Source organism: Aptenodytes forsteri, unplaced genomic scaffold (assembly GCF_000699145.1).
Source record: "Aptenodytes forsteri isolate BGI_AS27 unplaced genomic scaffold, ASM69914v1 Scaffold309, whole genome shotgun sequence".
Lineage (NCBI taxonomy): Eukaryota > Metazoa > Chordata > Aves > Sphenisciformes > Spheniscidae > Aptenodytes > Aptenodytes forsteri.
The window spans coordinates 3,790,434-3,812,840 of NW_008795857.1; the positions used below are offsets into that span (position 1 = coordinate 3,790,434).

The 22,407-nt window shown below is 57.0% G+C and overlaps 1 protein-coding gene across 2 annotated transcripts; it reads right to left on the reverse strand.

The window, feature by feature from the left end:
- Nucleotides 1-5,276: 5,276 nt before the first annotated feature.
- TMEM63B (transmembrane protein 63B) lies at nucleotides 5,277-22,407 on the reverse strand. Of its 2 annotated transcripts, XM_009283761.2 has the most exons (23): nucleotides 22,214-22,390; nucleotides 21,559-21,638; nucleotides 19,661-19,699; nucleotides 15,912-16,002; nucleotides 15,044-15,081; nucleotides 14,128-14,270; nucleotides 13,818-13,869; nucleotides 13,420-13,528; nucleotides 12,812-12,882; nucleotides 11,910-11,990; nucleotides 11,655-11,778; nucleotides 11,432-11,565; nucleotides 11,145-11,282; nucleotides 10,716-10,869; nucleotides 10,341-10,447; nucleotides 9,436-9,522; nucleotides 7,976-8,041; nucleotides 7,674-7,836; nucleotides 7,416-7,521; nucleotides 7,102-7,269; nucleotides 6,846-6,961; nucleotides 6,530-6,610; nucleotides 5,277-5,468 (listed from the first exon to the last, which is right to left on the reverse strand). In XM_009283761.2, the coding sequence occupies exons 1-23, from the start codon at nucleotides 22,388-22,390 to the stop codon at nucleotides 5,304-5,306; spliced, it is 2,490 nt and encodes an 829-aa protein (XP_009282036.1). In that variant the 3' UTR covers nucleotides 5,277-5,303. The 2 variants fall into 2 exon arrangements, with proteins under 2 accessions (XP_009282036.1, XP_009282038.1); XM_009283763.2 differs by lacking the exon at nucleotides 19,661-19,699 and having other exon boundaries at nucleotides 22,214-22,407.

Sequence of the window (22,407 nt, forward strand, 5' to 3'; positions counted from 1 at the left end):
CAGCTCGGTGCGGCCCCGCGGAAGGTGGGGTTTCGGCGGGCAGGATGTGCGAGCAAAGCCGGGAGGGAGGTGGGAGGGTGAATTAAAGGCGCAGCGACCGCTCACAGCTACCGGGAAGGAATTTACCGGGGCTGCTGGTGCGGTCCTGTCTGCTGTCACCCTCTCCCAGCTCCCCGGGATGGAGGGGTACCGCTGGGCTGGGTGTGCTCCTTCCACCTTTGCTCCGAGCAAGGGGCTCGGTGCACGTGGAAACCTTTCCCGGGAGGGAGGTGGGAGGGTGAATTAAAGGCGCAGCGACCGCTCACAGCTACCGGGAAGGAATTTACCGGGGCTGCTGGTGCGGTCCTGTCTGCTGTCACCCTCTCCCAGCTCCCCGGGATGGAGGGGTACCGCTGGGCTGGGTGTGCTCCTTCCACCTTTGCTCCGAGCAAGGGGCTCGGTGCACGTGGAAACCTTTCCCCTGGGAAAGGGTTTGGGGGTGACATGGCACTGCCCCACGCTGCTGGCACCCCAGCTTGGCTGGGTGAAGCTCTGTGCTGCGCCTCGCCCCAGGGCTTGTTGACCTGGTGCCAGGGCTGAGCACGGTGGTCCCGACAGGCGTCACCCACCGTGGGGTCCCTTCTTCCCACATGCCTAGGGAGGCTGTGCCCGCACCACTTCACTCCTGCAAGCCCTGGCAGTCACGGCCGGCACCCACCCCACCAGCTGCCCCTTGCTGCTGGGTGCCGGCAGGGCCCATCCCAAGCAGGTCGCACTGCCCTGGGGCTTCCCGCAGCAGGGCTGCCCACACGTGCCCTCCATGACTCAGGGTGCGGCTATGCTGGGTGGTGCCATTGCCAACAGGCATGGCCACAGCGGGGCTCGGCACGGCACCACACAGCCTCGTGTGGTGCAACATGGCTTTGTCTGGCATGGCATGGCCCAGCATGGACTGGCACAGCTTAGCCTGGTGTGGCCAACATGGCTCAGCACAGCATAGCTTGGCCTGGCATGATCAGCTCGGCCCAGCCCCACCTGCCCCAGCCCCGGAGAAGCAGCTCTGCACTGCCATCCTTCTGGTGCCTTCAGCCTTCAGGGCTGAACATGGTGATCCCAAAGGGTGTCACCAAGCGGGGCTCCTTCTCCTCACCACGTACCTGGTCGCAGCTGGGGAGGCTGTGCCCGTACCGCCTCACAGCAGGAGCTGGCATCCAGCTGCTCCCCCAGGCTTCACAGAATATCTGCTTTCTAACCCACCCCACCTTGCTCCAGGGAGGCAAATCCTTTCTAGGCAGGGAGCAGGTTGCACATGGGGTCAGGAGCTGTGTCATTTGCCTGAGGGAAGGGCAACCAGGACATTCAAAACCAGCTGTAGCATGGTCCTGCTGCTGCACCCATAACGGAACGCTCCGGCCCTGGCCAGGATGCACCGGAGCTGCCCTGTCCCCATCCCCACCTAGGAGAGCCCGCCACAGGCAGCTTGTTCTGCCCACTCTGACGCAGAGGAGGCTTTGGGGTGCCCTGCTCTGGGTTGTCGCGGCGGCCGCTCCATCTTATCCTCAGCCAGAAGGCATCTGCATCACTGCCCACAGGTTGGAAGGGTAGGGGGGGGTCCCTGCTGGCATCACCAGCCAGCTCTGCACCGAGCTGCAGGCAGCAGCATGCTTTCAGGCAAGGAGCAAGCAAACCTGCAATGCCAGGGCTTGTTCCTGCTTTGGGCTTGTGCCTGAACGGCTCTGCCAGCTTTTTCTCTGGCCTTGACCACCACCGACCCGCCCTGCCCACTCAGATCCACCCAAGACAGTGCCCATCCTTGTTGTGATGCCGTTCTCCTGTTCATCTCTTGCCTTATTACCCCTTGGTGGCCTTTAAAGCCGCTTTCACAGCCGACTCTCCTGCGGTAGGAGACAGCTCCTGTGTAATCCTGTTGCGCAGGCTGTTGTGCTTGAGAGCAGTTTCCGTCAAACACCTGCACAAATACCTCCACAATTTCCTTGTTCCCTCAAGCTTCCCTTTGCAGCGATGCCTGCAGGGACTTGGCAGCGGGCACCGTTCCTCTTCTGGTCTTTGGTTCTCTTTGTCTGTGTGCAGGCGTTGCCTCGTCCCGGTCCTTTGGCTGCGGGCTGCCAGGGGAAAGGAGAGCTTTTTGTCCTCTGCTCACACTGCGCCACTGGCACATGAAGCCACAGAGCCTGAACACAGCGAAGTGGGAACAGAGCTGGGAGCCTGGGGTCACTCGTCCGTCTTTCAGAGGCCTGCCCCACACCTCGCCTCTCTGTTGCACCGTCCTCTGAACAACAGCCACTGTACACAAATCAGTGAGCATGCAGCAGCTGCCTGGGAACCGCCCCAGCTCCAGCATGCACCAAAGAGCAGCAGGGAGCAGTCCTGGGGGCTGGCTGCTTGCTGCCTGCCCCCGTGCTTAGGGGATGGCTCAGCTACAAACAGCACCATACGGCAGGAAAGCACTCCCAGCCAAGCTGTGCTCCAGGGGTCTAGCACCCCTCACCCTTTTCCAAAGGCTTTAGCTGCCCACCCAGACCAGACTAGGAGACTGGTTCCTGGATGGAGATGGCAGGAACGGCCATGTAAATTGCTATTGGGACCGTAGGGTTGGGCTGATACCTGCCACCGAGGCTATCGGCAAAACTCCCCTCCTGTCCCACACCATTGCCAAAGCATCTTCCCCCATCCCAGCCTCAGTGCACGCAGCTCCCCAGCCACCCGCTTTTAGCAGCAAAGCCTTTGATGCCTCTGCAAGCTGGAGGGAGAGTCCACTTGGGCTGGGAGAGCCTGTGAGCCACAGCTGGGTTCCCAGGAGCAGGGCAGGGCTTGTGCTCACACAGGGGGAGCGCACAACCCCCCACCCCTCCTTTTACACCACACATACTCCTGCATCCCTGCTGCAGCTGGGGTCCTCTCCTCCCAGGTCCCAGCCCCCAACCCGCTCCACAAAGAAAAGACTGCAAAAACAATAGCTCCTTTTTTTCCTTTTTTCTTTTTTACACAAATATATACAGGGTATTATACACATCTCTACACAGACAGTGCCACTCAGAACACATAGCTCTCCGCGGGCAGAGCCTTGACAGCTGCAGAGGCAGCCCTGGGCCATGGCCGTACCTACAGAGACTGGAGCGTCCCAGCCTGCCTGCTGGACCGGGGGCAAGGGCGGTAGGTGGGTGCAAGAATAGGGAAGCAGGATCAACATCCTCCCTGCCCCAGCCTGGGAGCGGACTGGGAGCTCTCAGATTGCATGCTCATTTCATTTCTAGCCCGTCCCTGGAGGGGATGGGTGACACTCACTGTGCCGCTCCGCACCCGCGTGTGCTCCAGCCCCGGCCGAGCCCTGGGAGCTGGGGTAGCCTGCCCTCCCCATGCATTGAAGACCCACATCTCTTCCCCTCCATCCCCCCTTTCCTCTGGGCCTGGGATTCCTATAGAGAGGCGTACAGGAAAGTCAGCTACGTCTTCCCCAGAGCAGCTCCCTCATCTGCTCTTGTGTGTCCGGCTCCCCTCCTCTAATGGGGGCTGAGGGGGAGAAAAGCCATGGGATATGACCGCCCTTCCCCCAGAGCAGAGCTGACGCTTCACTTGTTCAGGTCTATTAAAGTGCTTGGAGCTCCAGGGCCAGCACGGGTGATTGAAAAGGTAAATGACTGTCCCCTTTCACCTGCCCGGTCAGACCCTGGAGGGCATGGCCCCAGCGAGCTGGTGCAGCACCCACAGATGACAGGCAAAGGGAGGGTGATAGTATCCGCAATGAGCACCAAACAGGATGGTGGCAGGGGGTTGAGGGAAATAAATATAGCTCAATAGCAGGGAGATTTATTATTTTCCTTTACATTTTACACAAGGGGAGGGGGGAAGCAAGTGAGGGCAACTGATCCTGACCAGAAACCTCCTCACAAAGAGCCTTTAAACAGGGTCAGACCTCCCTGCAGGTGCCAGGGGCTCCAGTCCACCTCTCCCATCCATCCTGTCCCCTGCCTGCCTCTGGGACATGGCTATCACCAGGGAGGGGGCAAGGGCAGTGGTAGGGGAGGAACAGCCCCCCTCTCTCAGGCTAGGCGATGCCAGGGGAGCCCACACCCGGTCAGGGCAGGTGAAGAAAGCCAGCACAGCCCCACGAGGCTTTTGTGCTCCTGAAGATAGTGGTCTTGCTTGGAGAAGGCTCCCAGGGGCTGCTCTCCCAGGGCTCCCTCCCTCTCTGACTACCTCAGCTGGGGGAAGACCCTGTGGCAGCTCAGGGAAGGCAGCCCATGAGGCCCTGTGGCAACAGGCAGCGCCGACCCCACAGGGTGCTGAGGGCCTGCAGTCCAGGACCCTTTCTCCCCTCTCCCTAGCACCCAGGAGACCCCCAGCACAGCCCCCTCCCTGCCCTCGGGTCTGACCCTGCTGTGCAGACAGGGCAGCAAAGGGAGCAGCGGTACCACGTGGGGGTCGGGTTGATTTGTTTGAAAGGGGAGTAAAATGGGGGGGAAGCCACTTAAAATGATGCTGCAATCCCCTGCCTGTGCCCCTGGGGGAGGAGGGGACAGGACCTGGGGGAGAGGCTGCCTGCGCCTCCTCCTGCCCACGAGAAATGCCCTCAGCACAGCACCCCTCACCCCGCGAGGGGCTGCCCAGCTCATGCCAACCCCACGCCCCTTCCCCGGGGTGATGCCACCCCTGACGGCAAGGCCAGGCTGTCACCTTCCCCGTGGGGGGGAGGTCTCTGTCACCACCCCCCGCGCCCGGCCCAGCTCCTGGCACGTCACACCAAAGGGATACTGCAAGGGGTTGAGAAAGGGCACGCATGGGCACAGGGAGAAGGTGCAACAAAAGCCACCCCCCTCCCTAGGGGGGGACTTCCAATACACTGACTAAAGCTTTTTGTTTGTCACCTTCCTGTAAATCTAATAAATTATTAGTGTTTCTTGCCAGGAGGACAGGGGACAGAGGCACCTGCTGAGGAGCTCCCAAAGGTTCCTGCTGCGCCCCTCCCCACAAAGCACTCAGCCTTCCTCCTCCCTGCGGGTCCAGAGCAGCACCACGGGGGTCACAGTCCCCCTCCTCCCCAGCCCCTGGGGTTCTGGGGTCCGGGGATGCCTTAAAGAAGGTAGCTAGTAAAGAGCATGCCCGCTGAGCTGCCGGGCTGGCACAGGGGTGGAGGGGCAGGGAAATGGAGAGCTTGCGGCAGGACCCCTGCCCTCACTGAAGGCAGCGGTCCCGGGGGGTGGGTGGGTGAGGGCAGTGGCCAGCACCCTCGGGTGCCTCTCCCTAGGTCTCCGTGCGCACAGCCTGCCCCGCTCCTGGGCCTCCTTCCCCTCCCTCCAAGGTCCCTACTGGTGGATCTCATTCTCTATCAGGCTGTCCTCACACGACTGGAAATCCGTGTCGTTCATGCCATCCGCGTTGATGAGCTCCTCATCCTGCGACCCCTGCTCCTCCGACTCTGTTGCTTCGCCCTCCGGCGAGGAGTCCTGCAGCACTTGGGCGATGTACTTCTGCCAGGCCACGCACAGGGCAGGCGAGCGGTGAGGGGAGAGCAGAAACACACATGAGCCTGGGGAGCTTCTCATGGCAGCAGAGCACAGCACGCAAAGTGCCATGCAAGAGGTTGAGTGTGGGGATACGCTGGGAGGGCAAGGAAGGGTCTAGTCTCCATGGGATGTATTGAGAGAGGGGGTAAAAGCAGGGCTGGCTTGGCCCTGCAACAGTGGATGTGCCAAACCCCAGCATCCTGGGACAGGCAGCACCCTCAGAAAGCCAGGGCTGGGAGAGCATGGGGCTTCTCAGCTCTTTGGAGCCCATGTGGACTGGAAGACTGTGCTCCCTTTTTTGCCAGTGGATGTGTGCCTCTGAGGCTGTGCCTGCCTCCTATGAGGAATCTCCTTTTGGAGAGATGCCACTGCCCTTAGGTACATGGAGACTGGGGAGGAGCCTGGATTACCCGTGCACACCCCAGCCCTGCTCTCCCGAGGAAGCAGGGGGCTCTGCTTTACCACATCTCTGCATGTACCCCCTGAACAGCTCTGCACAGACCCCAACTACAAAAATCTCATGGTGGAAGGAAGCAGCTGGAATGAGCCAGTGAGCCAAGGAGAAGTTCAGAAAACTGACTCTGGGATCTCAATTAGGCAGGGGAGGGGAGAGTCCCCAAAGCACTTTCATGGCCTTCAAGGCAATGCCCACGGAGACCCCTTTGCGTTGGCACTAGGACCAGCCTGGTGGGTGACAGTCTTTGCTGACAGGCAAGCGTGCAAAGATGCAGAACGAGAAGGGAGACTGACCCGGCTGGATTCACTGTCCCAGCTGAGAGAGAGGCAGAAAGTAAACGCACAGCATCTGAGGAGCAGTGGGAAAGGGTTGTGCGTGTGTGGGGGTGTTACACTTCCCCCAGCTCAGGTGAGAGGCACAGTGCCCAACACTTGCTTCCCACCCTCACTGGGGGACTCTGCTGCCTCAGAGAGGTGAAGAGTGAGGTACTTGGACAGGGAGTTACCTCCCCCTTCTCAAACCCGGGTAAGGAGCACGCCAGGGCACAGAGGTGGGGACAGGGACTCACAGCTGATTTGGGAGCCGGCAGACTGGTGGCAGGTCTCCCGTTCTGCCTGTTTTCTACGGTGTCCACTTCTGTATGGTCAATCTGGAGAGGAAAGGAGAAACTGAGAGACTGCTGGGGCAACACATTTGCTGTCCCACCACAGGAGCAGCATACAGGCAGCAGCGACAGCCTTGGGACTGTCCCCTCCATGAAGCCAGGGTTGAGAGGCTCTGCCAGGGGAGCAGGCTGAGACTCCCCTAGAGCCCCTGCTGTTTTGTGGCTGAGCAGTGCTCCCAAGGAGAAAGGTCCCGTACCCCCACCCAGCACTCCGTCTCACCTTGTAGTTGTGAGCGCTGAGGTATTTGAAGTGCCCGAAGCAGACGTGACACAGGCAGATCACAATGGTGATCACGAGGACCACGAAGGTAAACATGGAAGTGGGAGCCAGGAACCCTGGGGCAAAGAAAAACCGAAGTGGCGGTGTCAGAGGGACCCTGACCGTGCCCCATGGCCAGGGGCTGCCAGGACCACAGCCCAGGCAAGGAAGCAGCTCTGTAGGAGGCCAGGGGATGGCATCCCAGCCCAGCGCTCACCTGTGCGCATGGTGGAGAAGAAGAGAAGCCAGAAGAGGCAGAGGATGGGGGCTGCCACCACCTGGTTCACAGCCCCTGAATGGATCTTCTTGTCCAGCTTGGCAGGCAGGTAAGCATAATACAGGTTGTATCGGTCCACCAGGTGCTTAAGCAGCATGTACATGAGCCCTGGGATTGAGGGGAGGGATGCCAGCAGAGAGGGGAATCAACCTCTGTCCCAGTACAGGGAATATCTCCCCCACCCCACCCTGCTGGCCTCCCCCCCGAGTTCTCCCTCAGCCTCCGATGCAAGGAGGCAGAGGGGCATCACTTACCGAAGGGGACGATGATGGGGCAAGTGATGCTGTACGTCATGACCACAGTGAAGACACACATCATCCAGGCATAAGCAGCCCCAAACTGGAACTCGTAGGCCTGGTGCTGCAAGAGGGAGCAGAGACTGGTCAGCATGACCCCAGGAGCTCAGTGGGGGTGTGCGACACACCCAGCATCAGGTGAGCCCCCGAGCATGGGGGCCCCATTGCAGCACTCCCAGCCCTGGGTGGAGGCCATGACCTGTCCCCACTACGTACTCGCTTGACGTTCCTCCGCTCGGCGGCCGAGCGGGCCAGGCAGAGGCGTATCATGTACATGAGCAAGCCGGGGATACGCAGCAGGTCCATGGCGTTCCCAATGAAGGCAGAGGCGATGACATAGTTGACGAAGAAGGCCCCGTTATCTGGCAGGAACACACACCTGGGGAGGCACAGCGAGAGCAGGCTGCAGGAGGTGCTCCCCCCTTGCAGGGCAGCAGCTGGGAGCCCCCAGTACCTTTGGACACCAAGAAGAACCTGCCCCCACTGCAAAGAAGGGCCTTCTGCCCAGCTCCACTTACTCAAATCGCACGGCGGCTTCGGCGAGGAATTTTTTGTCAAACAACCAGCGGAAAAACACATCCAAGCTGTGGGGGAGGGGAGCAAGAAGAAAAGAGGAACAGTCAGAAGCAGCAATATACAGACATGCACATGCAAGTATGTGGAAGCTGCTCTAGAAAGACTCAAAGCTCTGACCATAGACTTTTGTTCCCTCTTGGGATGTGTCACCAGCAGTTATGTAAATCAGACACTGGGAAAAACAGTGCGGCACCCAAAAAGGGATGTAAAGCTCCCCACTCTCGTGTGTCGTCTTCTCCCGTTGCCCTGATTCTATCAGTAAAGTATTTCCCTCTCCCCTCTGTTTGGGCACAACATCCATGCAAGGAACAGGTGACTGACACTACAGAAGAAACTGGTTAGGTAAAAAGTACCCTACAACACAGAGATTAAAAAAATCCTTTAGGAGAGACAAATCCCATTTTCCTTGATTCTGATTTTTTGATATAAAACTGTGCAATCCTCCAGCACCTTGGGTACTGGTGGAGTACGGAGCTCCACACATAACAGCAGCAGGACTGCGTCCTCAGAAGGAAGTGCGGTCTGTTTAATGGTATCCAGTCAAAATGCAAACCTTCCAAGAGCATTCACCTGCCTAGGTTGTAAGGTTATAAGCAACAAGGCATTTTTAATCTGGCTGGGAAACATTGCTGTAGTCACTCACCCTTCTGCCTCTATCAGAGGGCTCGTCTATTCTCAGGAGCTGCCTAACTTGCCACTGAGGGGCTGTATCCTGAATTTAGGGGGATGTAGATTCCCCACCCCACAACGCATAAGTAACTCCCTACCACAGTAAGGAGCCCCCGTCCCACTCCCACCTCCCAGTTTTTCCTTCCTCATGCTGTTTCCCTACTTAGCCACTGTTCAGTGCTGGGAGCCCATGCCGATGGCTGGCAGCTGATGCACTGCTGTTTGCCACAGGGCATTTCTATAACCCCTGCAGGAAGATTTGGGGCTCACATCCAGACGGATCGGTATTTCTGCAGCCTACACATAGTGATCCCACCCAGCCAAGCAGTGCAACCTACTCAGTTCTGGCCTAAATGGGGAATTTGCTCGTTTCATGCAAAATTCGGAGCACACACTGAATACAGAGGTGGGGAGTTCCTCCTTCACCAACAGACCTTGAGCAGACTTTTCACATGTGTCCACCAACCATGCTAGTTTTTGCTGCATTATTCGTAACACCAAGGCACACGTCAACACACCTGCAGATTGATTCAACAAGCTCCTAGGGACCCAACTGGGTATGGTCTGGCCTGGCCCCCAACCAGAACTAAATGCCACCTCCCCAAGGGGATGGTGGCCATGGCACTTGTGCAGCAGGGAAAGGAAGCAGCGTACGAGAAGAACCAGGGAGGCACCTCAACCCTCCCCATGCTCCAGGTCTCTGTGCTTGCTTCCCCCCCGCCTCCAGCCCTACCTGCTCAGGCCCAGTGATGGCAGCAGCAAGACCATGAAGATGAGGAAGGTGTAACACTTGTGCATGGTTGTCCTGTTCTCTCCAGACCTGAGGGCAGAGAGGAGGCTGTTGACTTTTCACTGTCAGCCCGCCAGCCCCAGGAGTGGCATCCCCATCACCTTCTCATCAGAAAGTGCTTCCCAGTGTCTAATCCAAATCCCACCCTATCCACTACTGGTACATGAATACGCCCCCTTTCCCTCCAGTGTGTCTGAGGTCTGTCTGTCTGTCCCCAAATCTCAGTTCCTCCCTCCTTGTCTCACAGGCTCTCCCAGCTCTCATGTCTTTAGAGGACTCTCAGCAATCATCTCTCTTCACCTGCAATCCTCAGAGCTAGTGACATCCTCCCCACCAGTCCTTGCAACACAGAGCAGAAAACAAAGATTACATTGGACATCCTGCTGGGAACGTGCCTCACAAGCAGCACATTTCTAGTGTTCTGCACTTCAAATACCTTCCCTATGGCCAGAAGCCATAGCAGCTAAGGCGATCTTCCCTTGGAAAAGCTATGACTTATACATGGGTACAGGCACACCACCCCTGCCCGCTCACCTGAGCCAAGACTTCCCTCACTAATAGCCTTTCTCACAGTTACCAGCCCCGACTCGTCCCAGCTTTCTTCTTCTTGTAGACCTACTTCAAGCCCTGCTCAGACAACCATGCTGCACAACCACAGCTAAGGATTGGCAGAACAGCTGTCCACAGCAGACCCCAGGTGTCCAAGAAGTGCAATGTAACACCATGCTTGGAGTGGAAGATAGGAGTTCAAGCAGGAGGATCCAGCCAGGAGCTTTTCATCAGTAAGAAGTGTCTAGTGGCCAGGCAGCACGCTGGTATAACTAAGAACAGGCACTGGCTGTCCTTACCTGGTCCAGTGTGCTTCGAAGAAGGCAGAGTAATACACGATGGTGGGCAGCAGAGCAGAGAAGCACCACAGCAGCAGGGTGGGGAAGAACTGGGTGATGATGGGGTTCTGTAACGAGGCAGAGAAGAGACTGTGTGTTACACGGTGCGGCAGCTCTTGCACCAGCCACAGGTACAGCTGCTTTTGCTGACACTGAGTCCCCAGCACCGCGGCTGCCACTGCACCCTGGCCAGGCTCAGCACCTCCCTCCCGGTCAGGCTGACAGGACCTGGGGAACGCTGACAATCTCTCTCGCTACCCCCTCCCTTGCAGGGGCTGTTGTGTCTCGGGACAGTTCCCACGCTACCCATCCTGCACCCCTCTCTGAAGGCCTTACATTGAGGTACTCCACAGGCTTGGTGACATTGAACTTGTCCATAGTGGTGATGATGATAGCAGGGGTGGTGAGGAAGAAGAGGAGGATGAAGAGGACCACGTTGATCACCAGGCAGCGGATCCACCAGATGAAGCCCCGGATAGAGAGATGTTCCCTGGCAGGGAAGGAGGGCATCAGAATGGTTGCATAGGGGAGAAGGGCAGGTCCAGAGCCTCACGTTCACAATATGGCCCAGGCTGTGTGAACAGTGTGTGGGGCACCAGCCCAAGGCTTTCCCCCTCCAAGTCAGGTCAGACCTCTAGCTCAGCCAGGCTGGGCTTCAGCAAGAACAACTCATTCAGTTACCAGAGGAGCAGATGGGGAGGGAGACAGGGAGGATGCGCTCCTTTCCCATGGGCAGGGCCCGCTGAGCCCCACAGAGCTGCTCACCAGTAGATGTTCTGTGGGTCGGGGGCGTAGCTGACAGTCCAGTTGGAGACGTGGAGGGACTCGCTGCAGGAGGAGGCCCTGGGCTCCCCACGGCATGCACAGCCCTGACACTTGCAAGCATTGAAGTCTTTGAGGATTCTGGAGAAGAGGAGAGAGAGGGAGATGCTGACACAGAGGGCTGGCAGGGACAAGTAAGGGGGGATGCCTTAGTGCTGGCATTCCTCTGATTTAAGGGGAGAGCTGCGAGAGGTCACCTTCCAGGGAAGGACAGGATCCTTTGCACTCACATGGCTGTGATGGTCTCATTGTGGAAGGTGACAAAGGCCATCCCCAGAGGCTTCTCGTTCACCTTCTCCTTCTCCCGCTTGTAGTCATCTTTGAGCTTCTCCTCCAGCTTGGTGTAGTACTCAATGGCCTCCACCTGGGCGGGGGGACAGGGGTCAGAGCAGAGACCTGGGGACCCAAGGCCCTCTGCGCCCTTCTGCCGAACACCTCCAGCTCTCCCCCCACCTCCTCACAGCCCCTGATGACACAGCAGCACAGGTGGCCACAGGGCTTGGGGTTGATCATGGACGGTGTGTTCTCCTTGCTCTGCAGGTTGGTGAAGTAGATTCGCCCGCGCTCAGCTTTCTTCCTGAAACAGGAGAGGGGAAGAGAAGGAAGGAAGGAAAGAGAATGGCTCAGAAAAAGCTCCCATATCATCAGACTTGAGTGGAAGCCCGTGGCATTGGTCCACCCTGCCCTCTCTCCCAAACCAGGGGTTACCTCTCTGCATCGAGGAACATCAGCCGGGCCACATCATAGCAGGGACGGGCCTCCAGGACGGTGCAGTTGGCGTAGGCCTCCCTGTGGACGGGAAGCACCAGCTCATCACACCCAGCACCAAAGACTGTACCCTCAAGCAAACCCCACGTGTCCAGGACTTCTGTCCTGCCCCAGGCTGAGCGTTATGATGCACAGCAAGAGCTTGCTGGGGGCATCAGGGGAGCCTACAGGCTGTCCCTTATAGCAGGAGCAACGCATGGGGCAAACGCTACATCCCCTAGGCTCTGGCACAAGGACCCTCTTCAGACTTCGCCCTGTGGCAAGCAAGGCACCCCTCTGACCCCACACCCCCTCTCTGCTTTCACAGGCCACAGGGCTTGGGGTCAGAAAGAGGCAGAAGGGTACAAAGGGTACAAAACATTTCTCCTTTCCCCATGGTGCTTCTAAACATGGCCCTGACAGTGTGTTCATTGAGGTCCTGATGGAAGAGGACTTTTTTTTTTATGTTAAAAAGAAAAATCCACTTTTCTACAAGGACCATGATCAGGGCAGAAGCAGCAGCACAACATCCCACAGCCACTGCTTGAGCACCTCCTGCCTGCATCTCAATCTCTGAACTTGACTACATCACAGGACACGCTCTGTCCACTACTTACCACGCTGACCCCCTATGGCTCCACAAGCGATAGCTGGGCATAACCCAAGGCACAAATCAAGGACACTGCACATTTAGATAAAAAATTGCACAGAAAAGTAGTACTGAGATGCCTAAAATAAGTGTTCACCGATTTCGACTAGCTTTCTGCTCTCAATGTATTACTGCTGCTTCAGGTAACACTAGCACTACCCCAATAAAAACATCCCCATTACAGAGCAGCCTTTAGAGACACAGCAAGACTCACTCAAAATGCTTCTTGATCTTCTCTGGCTCAGCATATTTTGAGATCCCATTGATGAAGAGAGTTCGCTTAACCTGGACAGAAGGAAGAATAAAAGGAGAGGGCAGGTAGGTGTGGATGATGTGAAAGACCAGACTGCAGCAAAATCCCCAAAGGCTTGAGACAACAATGGAAAAGGGCAGTCCCTACACTTCTAGCACCCAGGGCTCCCCCTCTCCTATGCTTCCACTAGCTGTTGGCATCCTGGTGCGCTGCAGATTGAAGACGGGGGGCCTACATTGCAGCTGCCTGAACAGAAACAGGGGGTACCCTTAAGAAATGAGGAAGGAAAAAGCAGCTGGAGCAACCCCTGGAAGGCATGGGGCTCCCCCCCGCCACGTTCACCCAGCACAGGCCTCTCATTTCCCCACAGGCCTCTCTCGTTTCCCCACAGGCAGTCAGGACTGCTGCTCTGGAGGAGATCTGCCTTTGGCCAGGCAGAACAACAGCCAAAACAAGAGAGCCTCAAATTGCTGTGGGAAGTGGGGTGCTCAGCACCCTCTCCAAGGCCACCTGACTTGACAGGAGGGCATGGGAAAATGTGCCTGGGAGAGCGGCCAGGTCCTGCTCACCAAGTCATCCTCTTTGTAGCGCATCTTGGAGGTGTGCCGGCGCATGCTGTACACCGTCAGCAGCAGGTACAGGAAGGCAAAAGACGTGTGCAGCCACAGCAGGTTATTCCTGTCACAAGGGAGACCACAAAGGCCAACGCAAGGTTGCCACTACAACTCTGTATATGACCGGCCAGGCCCTGAAGGTGCTGTGGCCATGAGCAGCGTAACCGGCACGGCACCCACATGCCCTACAACCAACTTCCAGGAGCTCAGCCTGGAAATTGGAGCAGGGACAGTAGCCTCACGGCGAGGGCAGAAATGGAGCCTTCAAGGAAGTGAGGCTCTGCAGCAAGTGGACGTTTACAAAATACCCCCTCAGGGCCTCAATTATCCATCCCACCCCTGCCCACACATACCCAGAATTCAGGTTAGCAATAGTTGTCCTCCCAAAGCTGTAGGCGTTGTTTTCTAGGGAGAAAGAAGCAGATACAGGCATGTTCAGTTATACTGAGGGGCACAGAGCATCACTGGAGTGGGGTATGGCAAGAATCTCAACTGCAAAACACCCTAAAACCCAAGCTGCCCAGGATGACCCATGCTCAAAGTTGGACAGGAGTCATGGTTTGTCTGTGTTAGTCCTGTCCTGCCCTTCACTACTCCCTGGTGGTCTGGGCCATGGCATTGAAAGCAGCTTCCCTAATCCAGCCAGAGGTTGCCTGCTCTCACCTAGCAGGTCCCCTGAGAAGTTGACAGGTAACACGATGCCCACGGAGAGCACACCCACGGCCACCAGTAGCCCGATGATATGCCTCTGGAAGGACAGGTAGTGCACCGCATCACCCCCACACTTGTCCCGGATCTCATCATCCCTGCCAGGGAGAGAAAGGCAGTCAGGCAATCTTCCACATTCCCTCAAGCACCGGAGAAACGCACAGGGCTGCCCTCCTGGTTTGAGCCCACACAGCACCCCTGGTAGCGCCCTACAGAGCTGTGGCCATGCTCCAGGGTAGGGAGCCCAGCACACAGCCTCGAACCAGCCTGGGCAGAAACCTGTCCGTGCAATACTTATTGCAGCCCCACTCCCCATGCCCCTGCCCTCTGCCTCCCAGGACAGGCAGCTGGACACACGCAAACCCCACCTCATACCCTTCTGATGTGCCATGCCTTGCCTTCCCTGCTGAGATACGGGATGGCTGACACTGTCCCACAGCACTCTGAAGCCAAGAAGTGCTTAGGAGACTACTCCTGAGCATCATCAGGCTGCAGGTATCTCCCTGCATTCTCCAGTCCCTCCTTCGTAGTCATTCCTTGGACAGCAGTGCCCCTAGCAGGAGTCCCAGGGAGAAGAGCATCTCTGCAGAGCATTGGACAGTGTTTCTAAGATGGCACTGAGGCAGGGTAGACCTGGGCTGGGTGCTCTTCTCTGTCACAGACTCATTGTGTGACCTTAGTTTTGGCTTTAGGACTCCTCATCTAGTCCTGTCTTTGCTTGTCCTCTCCAGAGGACACACTTAGCTTATGCTCTTCAGAGAAGGGGCTGCAGTGACTTCACGCAGCTGTACTGCGCTGGGTGTCCCAATGCCCTGCACTACCTCTGCTTCTTCCCCATGTGGGTCTCCCATGCAGGTCCTGGGGCACTTACTTTATCCTGAAGATGGCTGTCAGCCAGGAGCAGAAACCCTGTGCAGAAAGAAGACAGGAAGGTCTCACGTCACTCTGTGCTCCCTTTTCCCTGCTCCTTCCTTCAAAGCCTCACAGGACCAGGCTGGTGTTCTTGCACCTCCACAGACTTGGCTCAGGGGGGACAGACCACAAGCACCCAGACATGCAGAGCCATGGACGGGCCCAGGTGAAGGAGATGACAGCGCTACTCCACACTGCACAACACAGGCTGGACTCTGCCACATGGCTGTCCCCTACCAACTGGCAGCTCAGCCTCTCAGGCAACCCACGGGGTCCTGGCTGGCATAGAAGGTCTCCACAGCCTAGGCACACTCAGAAAATGCAGCATACGGGTACTTCAGCCATTGTCCTGGACAGGAGGAGCTCTGCAGGGACTGGGAAGGCAGAATGGGCCAAGCCAGTGCTCCTCAAAGAACAGCTGGGGAAGGAATGTCTCCTGGGAGCTTCACCACTCATCTATCACACCCTGTCGTCCTACTGAACCGCACCTCCCCTTTAGAGAAGAAAATAGCAGTAGAGGTAAACAGTGGTGTGAGGAGGAGCCAGATACCTTTCTCCCGGCAAGTATGGTTTGTAATGCTGAGATGATATGTTGGACAGATGTCCATTAAGCCACAGGGATGTACAGCCTACTTATTTAAGCACATGTCTAGAAGCCTTGTAGTTATGCCTCCTTGAGCTCTATACCACACTCACACACTACAAGGCATGAGACCTAAGGCCCGGGGATGGGCAAACAGTGTTGCTTCTGAAGAGCCCTTGGTTCAGACAAGCTGTGGGCTCCTGGCCACTCAAAGGCAAGGTGTTTGACTCTTGCTGCTACTCACGTTGTCTCTCTGGTCGAAGTCCACAGAGCTGGAGACGGAGGTGAGGCGCTCGTAGCGGTCGTGGTTGTCAGAGTGCAGGGCAGAGGCTACGCTAAAATGACAAGTGGGAGGCGAGGGAGAAAGTTAGAAGATGTGAGGAGGCAGCTGGCCAGGAACCAAGAGCACACAGAATATCAGAGGTTAATTCAGGTCAGTTTGCCCCAGGTGAGATGGAGAGAGGTGAGATCAGAGAGCAGAGGGTAGCAGTAAGCAAAGACCTCAGACGGCACCCTGAGCCCGGCAGCCATCACAGGCTCGACCACAGATGCTACTCGCTCAGCACCTTCTGAGAGGCACCCGCATTACGCAGCAGCCCCCACAAGGAGGGGCTGGCAGCAGCTGCCACGGAGAAATGAGGTCTGTTCAGTGCAGGGTTTAGCAGAGGAGAGGAGGTAGGAGCCAGAGGGTGCTGCATCCCCTCTGGCTCCAGTGCGGCCACGAGGCGGCAGCCCCGGCGCTCCGGAGAGGCACTGGCAGCAGCTCCTGTCCTGAGGTCCTGGTGGGCCTCACTCGCCCTAGGGAAGAGGAAGGCTGGGAGTCTGGTGGGCTGTATTCGCGCTACACCAGTCCTCTCTGCCCTTAGTGCTTTAGTGCAGGGAAACCCAGGGGAAGAAGGAATGCAGCTGAGCCCCAGCAGCTGTGCTGCCTGGAGCCAGGCTCAGCCCAACCTGCTCCACAGCCTCAGCTGGGCTTCCTGCCTGGAAATCCCTCCAGCAGGAGCAGGGCAAGCAGCTAGAAGTGAATGACTGCAGGCTAAAGGACAGGAAAACAAGAGAGGTGAATATCCCAGACCGCTTTACTCCAGACGCAGGCAGGGACCTAGATGAAGAACTCGCAGCAGAAGCATCCAAGGCAGAGAATAGCACCCACTACGAATGGAGGTGGAGGGCAGCTAGCAAAGGAGACAAGAAAATGGTCCAGAGACCTAAATTAATAGCACTTGCAAGATGACAACAGCGGGCTGGGACCTTGGAGGTGCAAGAAGAGATATGGCTGATCTGAAGGCTAGAAGCAAAGGGGAAAAAAATAGATGAAAACATGGTCTCCCTGTAACCAGTACAGGCTCAAGGAGGATCAGATGGACAAGAACCCAGAGAAGAAGCAGCTGAGAGACAAGTGCTAGGGACGAGGTGGATGACACTATGGGAAGGAGAACAAGCAAAGACCCTCGTGACCCTGCCAAAGGAAAGAGGATGTGTCACGTGGCCCCCCTCAGAGCAGAGCAGCACCTGCTCAAGTCCCTAGCTGGAAGTAACGGAGAGAGGAGAAAGGAGATTAGCTGAAGGTCATGAGACTACAGGAGTGCAGATTAGACAGTGGTGCGCAGCCTTGCGACTGCACAGCCTAACGCCCTGCTCTGCTGGAGTGACAGAGCGAGCTTCACCCAAGCTCTTGGACCTTCAGCTCTTTAAAATCCCAGAGGCCTTCCAGCTGGGTGCAGGGAGCAAGGGTGAGCTTCTGCTCTCTGCAGCCCCGAGGAGAGCCCAGCACGATGACACAGCGTGCTTTTGGCTCCTTGGTACTGGCAGAGGGCAGAGCAGAAGCAGCACTTGAGGGAAAAACTGAGAAGAGTGCCAAGGTATGAGATGACCAGGCAAACTCAGCTCCATTCAGCAGGATGACCGGCAATGCTGAGAAGACAGAGGGGGCCAAACCTTGTCAAAGACAGGAAGCTGAAGAGGGAGCTCCAATGGTACCTGCACCTACCTGGTGGCTTTTTAAAGCAAAGCACTAACAAAGCAAGTAAGCAGAGGCAAGGTTGCCCTAAACTGCAAGAAGATTAAGGTGGGACCCTGCCCACTGCCCCAGATTGGGTGCTGGCCCTGCCAGGGAGGGAGAAGGACGGTGTCCGAGGCATGGCTAGCCTCAGGCCAAGGGAATCGCAGGCTCCAGGAGGGGAGGCCAAGCATGCTATGGAAGGGGCTTGCTGTGGTGCAAGGCAGGAGGTAGCTGCGTGAGTGGCAAGCCCCACAGGGCTCTGTGATCACTGCCTTTACACACGGAGGTGCAGGTGGGTTGTCACGCTCTCCCAGTGCAGACTGAGTCACCGACTAAGAGTGCCAATGGCTACCACAAGCCCTGGCAAGGGGCAGGACAAGGGTACTCGCCGGTTCTCAGGCAAAGGGACACATCTGAAGAGGATGTCCTCCTGCACCAAGAGTGATGCTGTGCATTCAAGGGCTGGGAGCGCCAGGCGGCATACATGTCTCTAACCCACCACATGCCACTGCGCCCCAGCACAGAGAATGCCTGGGATGGGAAGTTGCCCCCAGCCTTGGAGGAGCACAGCCAGGACAAGGTTTCCTTGCTCAGCTCCACAGGCTTTTGGAAGTTTCTGGCTACCAACACCACCCCAGGGACAGCCAGTAGGTTGGGGGTGGGGGGGGTGGGGGTGTCAGCAGAAAGCTCCAGCAAGCCCAGATGAAGAATGGGAGCAGGAAGAAGCGGCCCCCTGGAGAGAAATGAGCACTTGTGAGGATAACTGAGGTGGCATCCCCGAGAAGCCTCAGAACATGACAGCTCTGCTACCTCTGCCTTACTCCCCCTGCAAGGTGTTAGCAGTGAAAAGTTGCCAGACACACTCGAAGCAGGGCCAACCACTAGTGAAGCACTCAAGCATAAGTGAGGGGTCCCCTCTGTGCCATGTACCACAGCTACCACCACCTCTGTTTTCCACAACTCCGATTGCTCTGCTCCTTTGGGGGCAAGGAGCAACTACAAAAACAGGAGCATTCCTGTACCCTCTCAAGGCAGTAGCAGTGGCAGGTAGCTGCTTTGCCAGTGGAGTATGAGAAGTGAGGCTGCAGCTTGCTCCCCCAGCCTCAGACATGCATCAGCCTGGTTGGAGCGACCATTGCAGGCTCTGTCCTGCTGGCTGATTGTACCCTCTGCAGCATGCACCACCCAGCCAGTCAGCAAGGCACGGGGGATGCTCTTTTCTTAGGTATAAAAACAGCAAGAAAGATGAAAGAGCAGGGAGGGAGGGTCCATGGCAGTGCTTAATGGGCAACGCTAGGCCAAGGTGCTGGAGGATGCTCTCAGCGCTGAGGCAGGAAGTTTGCTTCTGCAGGGGGAGAGAGAAGGGATAAAGGTGCTGCCTTGCTAGGCATGCTGCCAGCTGGGGGTAGGTGGCAAGGGACAAGGGCCAACACTTGCCCTCGTCCTGGCAGCCTCATGGGGTGAAGGAAAAAGAGAGAAGTCTTGCAACTGCCTGCAAGATCCTCTCTGGGCACCTGCCTGCCCTTGCAGCTATCATGGGAGCAGCACTCGTGGCACCCTGGCACAAGAGGGACCAGGCAAAGGAGGCTCCCCTGCGCCTGGGTGACCCAAGTGTGGTGTGGGCTCAGGCAACTGGGTTTATCTTCTCCATCATAAGGTGGGATAGCTGGACACGGGCAGGTACAGCAGGGTATGTGACATGGTACCCTCCACCTTGGCTGGGACTGGGAGCTCCTCAGCACTGCTGCCCTCAGGGAGCATTTAAGGGCTACTAGGGGAAAACCAGAGTGCATCCAGTTGCGGTAGTGGCTGACACAAAGGGGAGGGGAAAAAGAAGAGCATGAATCCACTGAGAGGCACAAATCCAAGCCTGAACTCCCAGCCACTTAGATTAGTTTAGAAGCAAGACAGAAAACTGCAAGAGAAAAGGAGAACGAGAGTGAGTGCGAGTAAGAAGAGAGAAGAAACAAGACCCTGAAAAAACAACATACTATTCCCGCTCCTCTCGCTCTGTCTGCCAGCGTCGGCGCCTGGGGGCACAGAAACAGAAAGGGAGAGGTTACAATCATGGGAGCAGGTGCTGGGTCCCCTCCGTCGCAGGGAGCTACACACCCAACATGGCTCCACACCGTCCTGAAGAAGAGAAACTTGCTGATGGTCAGGCTGGAGAAGACCTTCCTTCCAGAGCCCAGCACCGCCCCAAGCCACAACAACCTGGAGCCCCTGCTGGCCCAGGGGCCGAGTGCTTTGCTGCCAGCTAAAGGGAAGCTGGCTTCACTGGGAAGGTGGCCTGTCTCCACACTGTGGGCGTCCCAGGGAGCTCCTGAGGGACGGGGCCAGGCAGGACAGCCTGCTGGGGCTGCCCAGCTGCCATCTGAGCTCCCCTTCCATGCCTCTCCTCCCCACCCAGGCAGCCAACACACTTGCATCCTGCTCTCCCAAAATGCTCACCCCACCCTGCGGATGGGCCAAGCAGCAGGGGCTCCTCCCTGGGATCCCGGTCCTGGTGATCCACAGCCCTTACCACAGCACCGTCTCCCTGCACTTACCAGCTCTCCCTCACCAAACAGTTGGCACCCCTCTACCTTTCTGCCTACAGCCACTGCTCCACTCCCTTGCACCCAAGGTGCTCAAGCATCGCCTCCGAGAAGGGCCAGCCCTCTCTCCCCACTGAAGGCCAGAGCTGTGCAGCCCCTGTGGCTACCAGCCAGCGCCTGGGTCCAGATAGCTTAACCCTGAGGAGCTGCTGCCCTCTCCCCAGTGAGGTCTCATACGGCTATTCCCTTCTCCTCACTTTCCCCCAATGCCCCTGCATTGCTGATTTCCCCAGCCAGGCCAGGAAAGGAGGTGCAGAGGAGCCCCAGGGACACAGCTGCTTATCTAACGCTATCCAGGACCACTTACCCAAACCAGGAGAGTTCCTGGTTCGGTGCTGGAAGAAAACAACTCTTACTCTTTCCACTGTTGTGCAGGGAGTGCTCAAGAGCAGCTTGCTTGAACCTGTATTGCCAAAGGAACCAAAGAGGCTGGAGCTCAGCCCCATGTGAGCCTTTTGGGCACGATGAGCTCGTGGAGCTGATCAAAGGGAAGAACCACCTATCACAGCCAGCCTTCAAGAAGCCACACTTTGCCTCCAGCACGTGACAAAGCACCATGGGCACAGCAAACCACCCCTGGAGAGAGGCGGACTACCTGCACAACCCCTCTAGCTTAATCAAAGAGAGTTCCTCGTTCTGCACTGGAAGAAAATAATCATTGTCTTTCCTGCTGCTGACAGCAAAAATGAGAATAGCATCTCACTCAGCTGTGGAGCTCCCAGCCCCAGTGGGCCCCAGCTTTTGCTGGCAGACACTGTAGCCAACGAACGTATTGGGCAGGAAGGATCCATACCCAAACCGACTCATCAGCACTTGGGATGCGAGCTAAACTTGCATTAGCACAGCAGTACCACACCTGGAAATGCAGCCTACTGCTTTCAAGTGCTCTTAAAGAGAACTGCATCCAGCAGAGCCACAAAAACACCTTCAGAGGCTTCACAAAGCCTTCACTGTGGCAGGCCTCACCCTTCCTGTGACCTCTTTTCCTCTCTCCTCCCTCCCCTGCATCTGCTGTTCCTCTGTAAGGGCCCCTGCACACCTCTGTCACTGTAGGGACTGTAAGTGATACGGAGCCGGCGGGGACGACTCCCTGTGTTGGGAAAAGGATGCTGTAACAAAAAAGCCTGTAAGCGGGGATTTTTCCTGTTCCTGGAGCTCAGGGGATACAACTGGCACGCTTGCCTCTCCTCCCCAGCTGCCTCCAGCACACGCAAGGGGATTTATCCCTTCTGCCCCGCAGCAAAGAAGGGTACCACTCGTGCCTTGTTTTCCTGTCCTTCTCCCACGCTTACCTGTCAGCATCAGTCACCAGGGCCAGGCGTCCATAATCCCAAGCAACTTTACGCAAAATTGAAAAGACAAACAACAGTGCCTGGAAGAGAGCAAAGGAGGAGCTGTGAGATGAGGCATTGTCCAACTCCATCCTTGTCCTCTGCATGCAGAGCCACAGGAACAGGGAGGGTAGGAGGGGACAGGACCACTCAGCTAACAGTACACCGAGGCCATGGGAGAGCACAAGTTCCCCAGGGCTGTTAAAATCAGATTATCTGGATGGCTGTGGGATGCAGAGGTCCAGGATGCAACACACAGTAGCTAAGTTAGCCACAGGATCAAAAGGCCCTCAGGACCCAAGGAGGCGAGATTACGGCTACAGCATCTGTGGTCCTGCAGTTCTTAAGGAGGAACACGCAAAGCCTTTGGGTGGGTAAAGCTGCAGGGACTTGGCATCATAAGCAGGAGTTTTGGGATGCAGGACTGACCTAACCTGACCCATGTCCTTAGTGGCTAAGCCCACAGTGCCTAAGGCACACAATCAGGGCCATAAAGTCAGCCAGCAGCAAAGTCCAGGATGGCACTTGAGGCCCTCAACTCTAACCACCCGACCACAGTCCTCCCTTCATGGCTAATTAGGGGAGAAGGTGCTGAAGCAAAAGTAGGTAGACTTACGAGAAAGCACATAAAGTCAAGGGCTAGGACGGTGGGCACCCCACCAAAGGGCAGCCCCTGCAGCACAGTGCTGCGGATGCGGGCACTGTAGCAGTAGTCCTTGGTACTGTTGTTGCATGTGGAGGCTTTGCAGGTGGCCCCTGCTGAGCCCAGGGTGGCGATCACGTAGGGAAGCATCTCTACAGCTTCATCGT